General features: G+C 37.4%; 1 protein-coding gene across 1 annotated transcript in view; it reads right to left on the reverse strand.

The window, feature by feature from the left end:
- Nucleotides 1-1,760: 1,760 nt before the first annotated feature.
- Nucleotides 1,761-16,957, reverse strand: part of CFAP210 (cilia and flagella associated protein 210) — a 43,900-nt gene continuing 28,703 nt past the window's right edge. The window contains exons 6-9 of the mRNA XM_046019290.1: nt 14,368-14,507; nt 10,336-10,528; nt 9,224-9,388; nt 1,761-2,464 (exon numbers count right to left, since the gene is read on the reverse strand). Of these exons, the coding sequence (XP_045875246.1) occupies nt 2,120-2,464; nt 9,224-9,388; nt 10,336-10,528; nt 14,368-14,507 (843 nt within the window). The 3' untranslated portion in view covers nt 1,761-2,119. The remainder of the gene's footprint in view (nt 2,465-9,223; nt 9,389-10,335; nt 10,529-14,367; nt 14,508-16,957) is intronic.

Below are 16,957 nucleotides of genomic sequence, written 5' to 3' on the forward strand. Positions count from 1 at the left end.
AACATATTTCCCAACGTAATACTGTTACTTCCTTTTTAAAGTGCTGATTGATAATTGTTACATGTTTCCCCCTCAATACCAAAGTATGTATCTTAGCCACATATTTTATTTAATTTTTAAAGGAATTCTTTTATTTTTAAAAAGATTTTATTTGAGAGAGCACGAGCAAGCTGGGGGACAGTAGAGGGAGAAACGGACTTTCCACTGACCAGGGAGGCCAATATGGGGCTTAATCCCAGGACCCTGGGATCATGACTTGAGTTGAACACAGGTGCTTATCCGATTTAGCCACACATTTTATTTTATATTTTTTAAAGATTTTATTTATTTACTTGACTGAGACACAGTGAGAGAGGGAACACAAGCAGGGGGAGTGGGAGAGGGAGAAGCAGGTTTCCTGCCAAGTGGGGAGGCCAGTGCAGGGCTCCATCCCAGGACACTGGGATCATGACCTGAGCCACCCAGGTGCCCCTTAGCCACAGATTTTAGCTATGGATTACTTACATTGGCAGATTACAACAGTTGTGTTTCCACTGTTCTGATTGCCTTGCAAGTCATTCCTTTTCACTCAATTGTTTTGTGATTAATTTTTAAAACTTTGCATAGCAGTTTTTCACCCCAAAGATTTGTTTGTTGGACAGAGGGTGACACAGTGAGAGAGGGAGAAACAGGCTTCCCACGGAGCAGGGAGCCCAGTGCCTGGCTCCATCCTAGGACCCCGGGATCATGACCTGAGCTAAAGGCAGACACTTAACAACTGAGCCACTTGGGCGCCCCAGCCCTTTTGTTTTTAATGTGCTTAACTCTTGTAGAAAGACCAGCCCAAGTGCAGGTGGCTCGGGGTTAAGCCTCTGCCCTCAGCTCATGTCATGGTCTCGGGGTCCTGGAATCAAGCCCTGCGTCGGGCTCTTTGCTCAGCAGGGAGACTTGCTTCCCCCTCTCTGCCTACTTGTGATCTCTCTCTGTCAAATAAATAAATAAAATCTTAAAAAAAAAAAAAAGTAATGCAATGAAACTTTACATAAGGGAAGAAAACTAGTAATGTTTTATGTTCTTCATTCAGATTAGGTTGGTTATAAAACATTTATGAAATTAGCCATTTTGTAGAAACATGTTTCCCGTTTTGTAATGTGAAACTAGCTTTATCCAAAACTAGAAATGTATAGTACTTTCTATACCAATTTAAAGAAAAAGATACATGGCAGAGGTTCCCTGAGTTTATTAGTCCATTGAGCCTTTGCATCTGGGTAATTTTTAATATGGTGGCAACCCTAGGCCAAAAGAACTACCAAACAATTTTGTAGCCCTGTGAAAAAGGAAAATAACCTGTATTTCACTCTTGAACACATTCACCAGTGGAATGTGTGAAACTTAGTTATTGTACAACTCAAACCTTTGAGTCAGATTGATGCACAGTCACCTGTATCAAATTGCTCATGTAACTACTTGTAGAAAAATTACTTCAAGTAACTCAAAAACAGTAATTTGCACATGTCTAGTGAGATACCTGCAAAAGAAGCCACAAGTCATAAACTCTGTAATCCTATTGTTAGTAATAATATTGGTAGTGTTTGAAACTAAAAAGTACTGAAGGATAAATAAATTTCTGCTGAAGAGAATAATGCCTCCAATGGAATGTTATTTAGCTATGAAAAGGACCCAAGTATTGATAATGGTAAAACTTGGATGAAACCTGAAAAAAATGCCAGACACAAAAGGCCACAGTATGATTCCATATAATTACATGAAATATCCAAAAATAGGCAAATCCATAAAGACAAAGTGGTTGCCAGAGGCTGGAGAGAAGGGAAGAGGGAGGTGACTGCTTAGGTACAGGGTTTCCCTTTGGAGGAATGAAACATTCTGGAACTAGGTATGGTAATGGTTGTACAATATTACAGTTCTACTTAGTGCTACTGGATACATATTTTTAAAGGCTAAAATTACACTTGTGTATGCATTATCCAAGGGATTTGTTAAACTTTGGTAGTGAAGGATATTAGACATAATTGCACTTCAATGAAGAGCAGCTTTATTAATAAATTACAAGCATAAAATTCACTTGTTTGTAGCTCATAATATTAGCTACAACTTAGTCTTCTCAAAAATAAACTTTTTTCTACCATGTAAAACCTAGCCTTCCCTTAGACTTTTGAAAATTACTATATTTTGATCCCTGAGAGTTATAAAAAGGAAGCTGGACTCCAGTGACATCATTTGCCTGATAACTGGGTCTTAATCCACCTCTGTCCACGAAAACTGGTCCACGGCCACCTCCATGTCCTTCCCGTACAGCTTTTACAAGAGGATAGATATACTTATTTGTTGATTCAGACTCAAGTTCAATTACTTCTCTGGCATAATCCTGAAATTCCTTCTCCTTTTCAGCCACAAGAGCTTCAGTAAGTCTGTAATACTCTAATTCTGCTTGTTTTCCTTGTTTTGCATTAAATTTATTTTGGGCCTATATGGGAAAGAAAAAAAAAGCAATTTCACATTGGTAGAGATCAATTTTCTAAGTATCCATAGCATTTGAAGTTGTAGATAGAATTTTCTAAACTCACTGATGGGTAACAATTTCTCACTTAAAAACTACAAGTGACCCTTGAACAACATGGGGGTTAAGGACACCAACTCCTGGTACAGTAAAGAATTCAGGTATAACTTTTGACTCCGAAAGACTTCTAGAAGCTTATGGTTGACCAGAAGCCTTACTGATAACATAAAGTTGACACATTTTGTATGCACATATGTATTATATGCTGCGTTCTTAAAATAATACCTTTTTCTTAATTTGGGGGGATTCATATTTCTAGGCTGTGTGATTCATCTCCAAGTTTTTTCAAATGGTAACAAGTCTCAAAAATATTTTCCAAAGTATGTGTTGGAAAAAATCCATGTACAAGCAGACCCCACAGTTCAAACCTGTATTGTTCAAGGGGCACCCGTATATACTATAATTTCAGAAACTCCCATGTTTCTCACAGTAGTATGCTCCAAGCAGTGACTCAATGAAATAACCTTATGTAATAACATATCTTCAAACAATATAACAACGAAGTTAAAAGCATGAATTTTAGGTAAAAAATAACTGAGTTTAGAATCCTGTTTCTAAAATGAAACAAGGGATCAGGAGGGAGACAAACTATAAGAGACCCTTAATCTCACAAAACAAACTGAGGGTTGCCAGGGGGAGGGGGAGAGGGAGAGGGTGGTTGGGTTATGGACGTTGGGGAGGGTATGTGCTATGGTGAGTGCTGTGAAGTGTGTAAGCCTGATGATTCACAGACCTGTACCCCTGCGGCTAATAATACATTATATGTTTTGTTTTTTTTTTTTTTTTTTTTTTTTTTTTTTTTTAATATTTTATTTATTTAACAGAGAGAAATCACAACTAGGCAGAGAGGCAGGCAGAGAGAGAGGAGGAAGCAGGCTCTCTGCTCCGCAGGGAGCCTGACGTGGGGCTCGATCCCAGGACCCTGAGATCATGACCTGAGCCGAAGGCAGTGGCTTAATCCACTGAGCCACCCAGGTGCCCCCATTATATGTTTTTTTAAAAAAAAAATCCTGTTTCTACCATTTATTAAAATGTGTACTTGTGGAGCATAACAAATAACATGGAGGACATGGGGAGATGGAGAGGAGAGGGAGTTGAGGGAAACTGGAAGGGGAGATGAACCATGTGAGACTATGGACTCTGAAAAACAACCAGAGAGTTTTGAAGGGGCGGGGGGGGTGGGAGGTTGAGGAACCAGGTGGTGGGTAATAGGGAGGGCACGTACTGCATGGAGCACTGGGTGTGGTGCAAAAACAATGAACACTGTTATGCTGTAAATAAACAAACAAAAAAAATAATTAAAAAAAAATGTGTACTTGGGCAGGTATAGAAGACCTACCAATCACTGCCTCCAACCTATCCACTATCCTTTTTTTTTCTAAATCTCTACACAATGTGGGGCTCAAACACACGATCCTGAGATGAAGAATTGCATATTCTTCCAACTGAGCCAGACAGGTGCCCTTCCCGCCGTCTGCTATTCTGGAGGAACTCAATGAAATCCACCATTCTGAGTCAGTCCAATATACCATGTATATTGGTTAAATCAGCCAAATAAGGTTATTGTGTGTTTATGTTGTGTATATATATGTATATATATGTATTTATATATATATATATATATGTATGTGAGTGTGTGTATATATACACACACACACGTTATATATGTATATTGGTTAAACCAGCCAAATAAGGTTAAATCAGGAGTGAATATCTGAACCAAATTAAACCTATATATACATATACACATATATGTATATATATAAACCAATATATATGTATCATATGTAAATGTTACATATGATACATATATATACTATATTTATATATTTTTTATATATACATATATTGTATATGTATATTGGTTAAACCAGCCAAATAAGGTTAAATCAGGAGTGAATATCTAAACCAAATTAAACCAATTACATTTTATTTTCCCAGGAACTTGCAGTTGTAACAAGTGACATTTACCAATGTATGTTGGTTGATCTGGAACTGAGTGGAGTAAGTACGCTAAACGATTTACCAAAAGCCAATTTATATCTCATAATTTTTTTTCTTTTAACTCTTTATGTTTGCAAAAACATTGTTCTTTTAACTGATTATATGAGGTGATTTTAATGAAGTTTGACTGACAACTTTTTGTCTTAGCAGGATTTTAAGAAATGCTGAATTTGAGTTTGTCAAAAATTGAGTGATTTTATCTACATATGAATATCTTTAATATTTATGAAAATATTTTCCTAAATCAGTAATCAACACTTCAATAAAAGAGCCCAAACCTGACAACTGCTGTACACTGAAATTTATAAATAAATAGAGCAATAATAACATACTAAACACCAATTTTTTGGAATTTAAGTCAAATTCAGATTAATTCAAATACAATTTGAAATTAAGGTTTATGTGCTGGAAAAAAAAAAAGGCGGCTTATGTGCTATTTGTTGAATTGGTGATACAATACCAGGAGTTTGAAAAAGTAGAAAATGACCTTCAAAAAGACTGAGAAATCAGAAAAAACTAAAACCACTCTCATAAAAAGTAAAATGCTATAATTTAGTAACTTACAGAGCAACCAGGATATGTTTGATCGCATTTGTGGAAAGATACTAAGGAAACAAGGAGAAACATCTGAAGCACAGAAACGCAGTGACAAGGGAAGGGAAGAATTATAATGGATCATATGATTGATGCCTCAATTTTTATTGCATTAAGCACAAATAGGTTTATAAAGAAACTTTTAAAACATCGTTTTAAATTCCTAAAAATTACAACAGCTGGGTAAAGTAACAAGCATCTTAGAAGATGCTAGAGGGCAAATTATTTTGAATACTGGAAAATAAAGGGAAGGCATCAAGTATTCTATCTTGTCTTTAAAAACTCTACCTTAGGGAAACCAAGTTGTTGATCATGAAAACTTCTTTGAAGACTTGAGCAAATGAGTAAGAAAATATGAGAGAATAACAGTATCTTGCCACCTCATGAATTAAGAGATCGAGGCAATAATCATCAAAGGCTGTTCCATGTGCCTTCTGATGGAAGTATACACCACCACTTAAGAGGAGTTTTCACCAAAAGATTTGAACCTGAATCTGACCTCAACTAGATTTTACCTGAAATGCAGGAAACATAATAAACTACACAACAGGGGTCCATCCATAAAAATCCAGACTGTAGTAATTCCAAAAGACAATCCCTGTAAACCAGTAAAAACCCTCAACAAGTAAGTTGTAAAAGAAACAATAAAGACAAAAAGGGAGAACTTAAGAACTTGAGAGGATAGGGGTGGATAAGGAGTGTTAGATAAGAGACTTGAAAGACATATCAACCAAATAGAATATATGAACCTTATTTGATCCTGATTAAAACAAACTAAGGGGTGCCTGGCTGGGTTAGTCTGTAAAGCATGTGACTCTTGATCTCAGGGTCTTGAGTTCAAGCCCCACACTGCGCATGGAGTATACTTAAAAAAAAAAAAATTAAAAACCAACAAATTAAAAAAATACAAGATAATTTAAAGGAAATTTAAACACTGAATATTCATTGGTTTAGATGTAATAATGGAATTGTGATTATGTAAATTTGTAAAGAGTCCCTGAGTTTGAGAGATATATACTTAAATATACATTGATAAAATGGTATCTGGGATTTGCTTAAAAATAGTATGGCAGATCCTACTTCTGTCAGTTGCTACGTGAAGAGGTTGGCCATTTCCCCTCTATAAAAAACAAGCTTATTATTTAATTATTGAAATTCCCATTTCAAAGCACTGTTAAATAACCATGTATAAGCCACTACTTGAGAAATGTGTTTTCATGAAAAACTGCTACTAAATCAGGTAAGAAATGCAAGATTGCCTAGGGGATATTGCTATCCCTCCAGCTCAGGTTTCTCCAGTTGCAGATTTGCTGGACAATGATGGCAGATTCCATTTGGATTGAGTAGAAAAGCAGCTAGAAATTGAAGGGAAAGATTCTGGAAGTGAGATGGGCATAGAAGGGCTGAAGACATCCTTGTTTCATTGATAAACTACACATTCACACAAGGGACCCCAAAGAGTTTAGCAAAAATTAGAAGCCTGGGGGAAATTGTGAATTTGCTGTTCTTAGGAATAACATCCTCAACCCACAGATCGCTAGTGCACCAGGGTTAAAATCATTACATTAATGAACTGAACATAAGCTCCACCCACATTATTGGTTGACTGTCAGGCAAACTGTCAATTTACTGAAAGCCAAAAATATAAAGAGGAATTTTTGAAACCAGCAAGAGAAAAATGATGCATCACATTTAGGGGACCAACAACATGATTAACAGCAGATTGCTAATGATAAACAATGAAGGCCAGAAGATGATGGAACAATATATACACAGGGCTGGGAAAGAATGATACCCAGTAATTTCATACCCAATGAAATGAAGACAAAGGCATTTCCACAAACACATAAACTGAAATGACTGATTGCTAACCCATCTGTGCTATAAAACATGCTACAGGAAGTCTTCAGGCTGAACCAAAATGGCTAATAAACAGAAGAAGATGCTCAATACCACTCATCATTAGGGAAATGCACATGAAAACCACAAGTGAAATCCACTTCAAACCTATTATGATAGCTATCATAAACAACAAAACCATCAACAACAAACCCAGACCATAACAAATGTTGAGTATTCAGAGAAATTAAAACCCTTGAATATTGCTGGTGGGAATGTTAAGTGGTACAGCTTTATAGAAAACAGTATAGTTGTTTAAGGGGCACCTGGGTGGCTCAGTCAACACCTGTCTGACTCTTGATTTCAGCCCAGGTCATGATCTCAGTGCTGTGGGACTGAGCCCTGGGTAGGGCTCCAAATCCAGCATGGAATCTGGGATTCACTCTCTCCCTCTGCCACTTCCCCTGCTTGCACACTCTCTTTCTCTCTCTCTCTCTCTCTCAAAATAAATAAAATCTTGAAAAGAAAAAAAGGAAATAGTACAGTGGTTCTTTAAAAAGTTACACCTAGGATTACCATATGATCTGGCAATTCTATTTCTGTATATATAGACAAAAGAATTGAAAGCAGGACTCAGACGCCTGTGTGGCTCAGTCAGTTAAGCAGCTGCCTTTGGCTCAGGTCATGATCCCAGGGTCCTGGGATCGAGTCCCGCATCGGACTCCCTGCTCCGCAGAGAGCCTGCTTCTCCTCCTCCCTCTGTCTGCCACTCTGCCTACTTGTGCTCTCTCTCTGTCAAATAAATAAATCTTAAAAAAAAAAAAAAAAGAAGAAGAAGAATTGAAAGCAGGACTCAACAGATAGGTGTATACCCTATCCACAGAAGGATTATTCACAATAGCCAAAAAACAGAAACAACCCAAATGTCCACTGATGGATGGATGTATAAATAAAATAAGGTCTATATGTACAATAGGATATTACTCAGCCTTAATAAAAAAGGAAATTCTGACACATGCTAAAACATGGATGAATCTTGAAGATAAGCTAAGTAAAATAATACAGATACAAAAGGACAGATATAATCCCACCAATATGAGGTACCTGGAATATTCAAATTTACAGAGACAAAGTAGAATAGTGGTCACCAGGGACTGGTGGAAAGAGGGAATGAAAAGGTATAAAATTTCAGTGTAGGATGATGAAAAAGTTATGGAGATGGGCAGTGGTGACAGTAAATGCACTAAATAGTCTTGAACTGGTACACTGAAAAATGGTTAAAATGGCAAATTTCTACTACATTATTCTACCACAATATTCTACCACATTTTTAAAAAATGTTAAAACACAATAATAAGGAAACATCCCAGGGGTGCTTGGGTTTCAGTTGCCTTTGGCTCAGGTCATGATCCTAGGGTTCTGGGATGGAGCTCCCTTCAGACTCCCTGCTCAGCAAGGAGTCTGCTTCTTCCTCTCCCTCTGCTGTTGCCCCATGCTTGTGCATTCTCTCTCAAATAATTTATTTTAAAAACTCCACAAACAACCCAATTGAATAATTGGTAAAAGATTTGAATACACACTTCACAAAAGAAGGCACACATGTCTATAAAGGACATGAAAATATGTTCGAAATCTTTAGTCTTTAGGGAAATGCAAAACAACACCAAGACATATCACTGCACTAGAAATCGTTCAGGATAACAAAAACAAGTGTTGATGAGGATGTGGAACAATTGGTCCTCGCATATGTTGCTGGTAGGAATGGAAAATGGTATAGCCATTTTGGAAAACAGTTTTAAATCATAAATGATGAGATGCCATGTCCTCTATATGTGTTCTAAAATTTCTGGTACCCCTAGCACCACAACTCCGAAAACTATGAGCTCCCAATCAACATAATCTCTGGGTTATAGTTATAAAGAGGGAAGAAAAAGTAAAACAAAGAAGATAAGCATCACGACCTGCCATATGAATTCGCATTTTCTTTAGTATGTACAGTAAATAGGAGGATAAATATCTGTGCAAAGGACATAAACCTAGTATGGGAACTTCAATACAGATAAAAAGAGAAATTAATGCCACATTTTTTATATATTTTATTGTGTCATAACCATAATGGTCATTTGATCTTATTTAACAGATGAAACCACCTGGGAAACAGAAAACTAGCATGAATTCTACATTACATATTTATTGTTAAAATAAGTATAAACATTTAACAATAATTACCATTTGCTGAATATGGGCATCTCGAAGTTCTTGACGTTCTTTATCAGCTTTGCGTTTTTTCTCCTTTTCATGCTCTTGGAAAATCTGATCTGCTTTCATGATAGCCAGCAATTGTTCTTTTGCATCTAGTTTCCTCTGTCTTTCTTCTTCCTCTTTATTTTTCATCTATATGTTAAAAGGCAAAGAGAAAAAACATTTTTTAAAAAATCAACCAGTGCTAATAAAGCAGTGTTAGGAAGCTCCAAGCAGAAAGCCAGGAGCAATGCAAGGGCAAAAGTTATATGAATCTGGGTTGATTCCTACATGGTTGGTTTACTTTGGTTTTGTTCTATTTCTCAAATAACAGGAAACACACAATGAAAATGTAAATGATACTGGTTTAAAAAATAAAATACAGGAACAGAATAGCAAGATCTTCCCAAGGTAGAGGAATATTTGTAGGTAAAAAATTAATTGCTAAAATGTTTATAAGCTAAATTAAATATTACAACAGTCAATTATGTAGGACATAAGGATTATCTGAAGGATTAAGAAATACAGAAATGCAATAGGGTAATTTGTATTTTGTTAGTCTTAAAATTAACACTCAAATGTATATTAAGTGAATAACAATGTTTACATTTCAGATGGTTCTGAAACAAAGAGATTATTATTTTGTGTCTATGAATATCTTATTTGTAATTGATTATCATGTGAGCTTCCGTTAGAAATTAAGCATGGCCTGACTTCAAGAATATAGGAAGATAACTCATACATTATTTTTCAAATCTTTGCTAGTTTTTTGTCAGAGAGGCTGAAGGAGTGGAAACTACAGTGGAAAGGACTTGATTTTTTTAGTATAAGTGCTGCCGAACCGAGCACAGGACTTAATTTTTTTTTTTTATTTTATTTATTTATTGGACAGACAGAGATCACAAGTAGGCAGAGAGGCAGGCAGAGAGAGAGGAGGAAGCAGGCTCCCTGCCGAGCAGAGAACCCGATGCGGGGCTCGATCCCAGGACCCTGAGATCATGACCTGAGCCGAAGGCAGAGGCTTAACCCACTGAGCCACCCAGGTGCCCCAGGACTTAATTTTTTTAAAAAGTTTCATTTGTCATAATTGAATTGCTTACCACAACAGCTCTATATTCTGCAATTGCTTTTAATTCTGCTTTGTTTTTTTCATATTTTTCTTTTTCTCTTTTTTCCCATTCAGCCTCAGCTTCTGCAGTATCTCTAGCAATAATCAAATCTTCATTGTCAAGTTTCTCTTTCATTAGTTCACTCAGAAAGTTATTTATTCTTTCTCTCCTTTCTTCCATTAGCCTATAACAAAATAACCATTATTGTTAAATCTTCATGAATAGATTTGTTATGAGCCAAAATAATTTCATTAGAAATCAGATATTTTATAGTTTTTTACAAAACTGAAAGGAGCCTCATTGTTCCTTATATATGTACTGATTATTTTAAGTGAAGACTATTTTTAATACTTTATTTTTAGAATGAAGTATATTTTAAAAATCTAAAGGAAGTAATACATATAATATGTTGTGTACGTTCATGTGTGTGTGCATGTGTGTGTGTGTGTTTGTATGTAGGAAATAAAGTATTAAAATTCTCACAATGAAACATTTTCAAAATACTTAATCAGACACCCTGCTCCCTCTAACATTGGAGGCTTAGGTTATAAAATAAAGGCCTTTCTGGGGCGCCTGGGTGGCTCAGTGGGTTAAGGCTTCTGCCTTCGGCTCAGGTCATGATCCTAGGGTTCTTGGATCGAGCCCCGCATCGGGCTCTCTGCTCTGCGGACAGCCTGCTTCCTCTTCTCTCTCTCTGCCTGCCTCTCTGCCTGCTTGTGATCTCTGTCTGTCAAATAAATAAATAAAATCTTAAAAATAAATAAAGGCCTTTCTTTAAATGAAACCTCAAAAATACCTGGTAAAAGTTATCAAAACCTGAATAAATCCATCCTCTTACTATATAATTTTGCTGTTTTATACTATATAAATTATACTGTTTATAATTTATTCATAGCACTTTACTGACTTCATCTATTATTTATTTATTTGAGAGAGAGAGAGACAGCAAGAGAGGGAACACAAGCAGTGGGGGAGAGGGAGAAGGAGGCTTCCTGCCACACAGGGAGCCTGATGTGGGGCTTGATCCTAGGACCCTGGGATCACGACCTGAGCTGAAGGCAGCTGCTTGTTACAACTGAGCCACCAGATGCCCCTGACTTCATCTATTTTTTTTAAACGATTTTATTTATTTATTTGACAGACAGAGATCACAAGTAGGCAGAGAAGCAGGCAGAGAGAGAGAGAGAAGGAAGCAGGCTCCCTGCTGAGCAGAGAGCCTGACCTGAGGCTGAATCCCAGGACCCTGAGATCATGACCCGAGCCGAAGGCAGAGGATTTAACCCACTGAGCCACCCAGGTACCCCGACTTCATCTATTTATATGAAGATAGATAACTGTCCTTTTACACTATGAGATTCCTGAGGTCAGAGAATCGGTAAGTCCTCTCTCTAGTTCAGAGCCGAGAATGGTGACAGGCATGTCATTAACTAACTAGGTATTTGTTAAAGGAATAGGGGCGTTTTCATTTGGGATTGGGTGAAAAATACTTTTTAATTTAGATGTGACAGAATCACTAATGTATTGAGTGAATTTGTTGAGTGAATTTGCAAAGCTATGTAGGAGAAGTGAGAAGAAAGGACACAGTGCATATCCCAAGGAAATTATAGTCTAAAGTGGAGAAAAGACATTTATGCAAATAACAATATATAACAAAGGGTGATTCACACCATGAGAAAGCTAGAAAGTGACATAGGCAGATGAGAAAAAAGGAAGGCTTCATGGGAAAGGTGATACTGCACCTAGACTTTCAGCAACAATATTCTAAACACTTATTTATATATATATTTTTTAAAAGATTTCATTCATTTATTTGACAGAGAGAGATCACAAGTAGGCAGAGAGGGAGGCAGAGAGAGAGGGGGAAACAGGCTCCCTACTGAGCAGAGAGCCCCATGCGAAGCTCAATCCAAGGACCCTGGGATCATGACCTGAGCAAAGGCAGAGGTTTTAACCCACTGAGCCACCCAGGTGCCCTCTAAACACTTATTGATTGCCTACCATGTTCCAGAAACTATTCCAGGTGCTGGGAATATAATGGTAAATAAAAACATTAAATCTCTGTTCTCCTAGAATTTTCATTACAGCCAGGGTAGAGGGATAGTTAACAAAGTAAATAATTAAAATGAGGAATGAGGAAAAAGTAAACAAACAGATAAGCAATGTGGGGTTGGGCTGTAATTTTAAATAAGGTGGTCAGGGAAGGCCTCATTGAGAAGGTGACATCTGAGTAATGATTCTTTTTTTTTTTTCTTCAAAGATTTTATTTATTCATTTGACAGAGAGAGAGATCACAAGTAGGCAGAGAGGCAGGCAGAGAGAGAGGAGGAAGCAGGCTCCCTGCAGAGCAGAAAGCGATCCCAGGACCCTGAGATCATGACCCGAGACGAAGGCAGCAGCTTAATCCACTGAGCCACCCAGGTGCCCTGAGTAATGATTCTTTTGAAAGAGTTTAGGGAGGTCAGAATTCCCCAGAGAAGATATAGGAGAAGTCCAGTGTGAGTGATGAGGAGGCAAAGGAGGAGAGAATAATAGTATGTGATAAAGTCCAAGAGATGAGACTGGGTTCATCTGGGAATTAAGATGGTAGAGAGCCTTATGGGCCTTAGTAAATGCTCCACATGAGATATAAAGCATTAGAACATTTTGCACAAGGCAAAAGTGGGATGTAGACAGAAACACAAGGTACTGCAACTGGTCTCTCTCTTACTTCATCCTAAACTTCTCAGTAAAGTAAGCAATGACCTCCATATCTGATGGACATTTCCTTTTTAAAATCTCATTTAGGGGCGTCTGGGTAGCACAATCAGTTAAGTGTCCACCTCTTGGTTTCCGCTCTAGTTGTGATCTCAGGGTTGTGAGATCAAGCTCCCTGTTGGGTTCCACACTCAGTGCACAGTCTGCTTAAGACTCTCCCTCCCTGTGCCCACTCCCACTCTCTCTTTCTAAAATAAATACATAAATCTTTTTTTAAGTTTCATTTAATCCCTCTATTGATCTAACACCAAAGACTGCTCTCTCTTTTTTTTTTTTTTTTTTTTTTTGAGATTTATTTATTTGACAGACAGAGATCACAAGTAGGCAGAGAAGCAGGCCTGGGGGAGGGGGGGAGAAGGCTCCCTGCCAAGCAGAGAGCCTGATTCGGGGCTCGATCCCAGGACCCTGGGATCATGACCTGAGTCAAAGGCAGAGGTTTAACCCACTGTGCCACCCAGGTGCCCCGAGACTGCTCTCTTCTTATGGAAACTCTCTTGGTTGTTTCTCTGATTTTCTTTCAATTTCTGGAAACTATTCTTTGGTCTTAACATGATCTTCTTTGTCCATTTGACCCTTAAATATGGACTTCCCAAGGGACTACGCCACCTTCATTTCTTACCTACTCACCATAGGTGAGCTCACCTGTATCCCCAGTTCCAACTACCACTTATGTATCAATGGCTCACAAAGCCATCTCTAGCTCATATCCCTCCCCTACTGCAAAGATTTCACTATTTCCAACCATCTACCAGAGAAATGTCCTTGATAGTCCAAGGGAACCTAACACTGAGACCATCATGTCACTAAATGCCCTAGTTATATATAATGACTTACTCTTTAAAAAAATTTATTTAATGATTTATTTATTTGTCAGAGAGAGACAGCACAGAAGCAGGGGGAGCGGCAGGCAGAGGGAGAAGCAGGCTCCCCACTGAACAAGAAGCCCAGTGTGGGGCTCAATCCTAGGACCCTGGGATTATGACCTGAGCCAAAGGCAGACACTTAACAGACTAAGCCACCCAGCATCCCAAAAGATTTTATTTATTTATTTATGAATGACAGAGACAGAGAGAGAGAGGCAGAGGGCGAAGCAGTCTTCCCAATCCCCTGGGATCACCTGAGCTGAAGGCAGACGCTTAACCGACTGAGCCACCCAGGCACCCTATAATGACTTACTCTTAAAAATTACTCTCATATATCACAACTTCTGATTTATAATAATTTCAGATAGTACTTCATTAATTACATGAATTACTTTTAAAACCTTACCTGTGTGTTTCAGCTTCTTTTTCTTTCCCCATTTGTGTAAGACGCTTTTTTGCTTTGATAAATTTTCTAATCTTTTCATCTTCCTCCTCTTGCTGCTGCTGTTCTACAGCTTTGATGATATTTTTGTCATTCATATGTTCCTTGGGGGGAAAAATTGTGTATTATCCTATTGCAAAGAAAAATATCTTTCAACATATGAATATCTAACAAGAACCTATTAAATGGTAGAGCTTCTGACTCAGTTATTTCTCTCTTGGAAATTTATCCCAAAGAAACAATCAGAGATATGCATTGAGCTTTACGTACCATGTACTTTATCCCAAAGTCATTTATAAGAGTGAAAAACTGGAAACAACCTCTAAATCCTTAATAATGAAAAAACAGTTAAATAAATTATATTCTCAATGATATGGGAGGATACAAATAATGAGTAAGTGGGGTGAAAGGAGAATATAAAATACTACATAGCAGATTTCAGTTTTGCAAACATATAAAGGTACAAGTTTATAATGATATACAAGTTTATAATAGATATACCAGTTTATAATGATATAATGAGAAATGTCAAATGTTAATAGTTAATCTTTGGGGTATGAGATTATATATGTGACTTTTTGTCTTAATGCTCTTCTGTATTTCCTTTCAAATATCTCATTTCTTTAAAATATGTAATTAAAATTAAAAATAATTAAATAAATAAAATTAAAAATAATTCTAAGGGAGGCTTGGTGGCTCAGTCAGTTAGGCAGCCAATTGGTTTTGTCGGCTAGGGTCATGATCTCAGGCTTGTGAGATCGAGCCTCACATTGGGCTCTATACTGAACGAGGAGTCTGCCTGAGATTCTCTTCCTCTCCCTTTGCCCCCCCCCACCCCGTGCTTTCACTCTCTCTATCAAATAATTGAATAAGGGGTGTCTGGGTGGCTCAGTCAGTTAACCATCTGCCTTTGGCTCAGTTCAAGATCTCAGGGTCCTAGGATGAAGCCCATGTCAGGCTCCCTGCTCAGCAGGGAGTGTGCTTCTCCCTTGGCCCCTCCCCTCACTTGCTCTCTCTCATAAATAAATAAAATCTTTAAAAAAAATCTTTAAAAAACTTTATAATCAGAAAATATACATTAAATATTTTCATTTAATGTTTAAATAGTTAATATAATTATATGGTACACAAATTAAAAATATTTAATATATACATCCCCATCCACTGTCTTCCCTATATTCCTAATTCCCCCACCAGACATGATCACTGTGAAACTAATTTCTTGTCCAAGACTTTCTTTTCCCACATACACAAGATAGAGATATATATTCTAACAAAACATTTTAATATAGGTCATTATGTTTCAAAACAAAAAATATAAATCTGTTCATATCAGCATATATTCTATGACTCCAGCCTGAATTAGACATCACAAAAATAGGTGACTTTGAACACAACAGCCTGAATATATAGATATGTTAGTGTATTTAGTTACTATAAGTAGAAACCAATTGAAGTGAAAGATGCAACATTTAATCTTCCAATATATTTTTAATTCAGGGTCTATTATGCTTACCATTCTTTTTTTTTTTTAAAGATTTTATTTATTTGACAGAGAGAAATCACAAGAGAGGTAGGCAGAGAGAGAGGAAGGGAAGCAGGCTCTCCGCCGAGCAGAGAGCCCGATGCGGGACTCGATCCCAGGATCCTGAGATCATGACCCGAGTCGAAGGCAGCGGCTTAACCCACTGAGCCACCCAGGCGCCCCTATGCTTACCATTCTTAAGTACTTCCTATCTTATGGCTATTACTTTTAAAAGCCCATAATCTGGTTAGGAGAAGCATTAGTCAACATGAGAAGCTAATAACAATATCAAACTGTTAAAGGTGGTTGTTCTAAATGATTTTTTTTATATATATATTTTATTTACTTGACAGAGAGAAATCACAACTAGGCAGAGAGGCAGGCAGAGAGAGAGAAGGAAGCAGGCTCCCTGCCCAGCAGAGAGCCCGATGCGGGGCTCGATCGCAGGACTCTGGGATCATGACCTGGGCCGAAGGCAGAGGCTTTAACCCACTGAGCCACCCAGGCACCCCCTAAATGATTCTTAAGAAAAAGTTATATTTTGCTGTTTTTTTTCTAAGTTTATTATAATATTCATACAGTTTTTTTTAAATAGTAAAGAATAGAGTTAACACAAAGTTAATTCTCATTTTTAAAAGTTAAAAGCCTCAGCTCAAGGTTACATAGCTACTTAGTGGTAGTGTTAGCATTTAAAAGTCTGTCCCATTCCAAAGTGCCTTGGAGATATAAAAATATTGCACCCATGGAACAAGAATAAGATTTTATGCAAAAGGAACAATAGCATTACAGGTAAAACTCTTTTAGAAATTAAAACTTTAGTAGCTAATTGGTAGCTTAATTTGGTAGCTTATTTTATTTTGTTAAAAATTTATTTATTTGAGAGAGAGAGAGCAAGCAAGAAGGAGGAGCAGAGGGAAAGGGAGAGAGAGAATCTCAAACAAACTCTGAGCTGAGCATGGAGCCCAACTTGGGGCTTAATTCCACGACCCTGAGATCATGACCTGAACTGAAATCCAGAGCTGGGGAAAA

Source organism: Meles meles, chromosome 9 (genome assembly GCF_922984935.1).
Source record: "Meles meles chromosome 9, mMelMel3.1 paternal haplotype, whole genome shotgun sequence".
NCBI classification, from domain to species: domain Eukaryota; kingdom Metazoa; phylum Chordata; class Mammalia; order Carnivora; family Mustelidae; genus Meles; species Meles meles.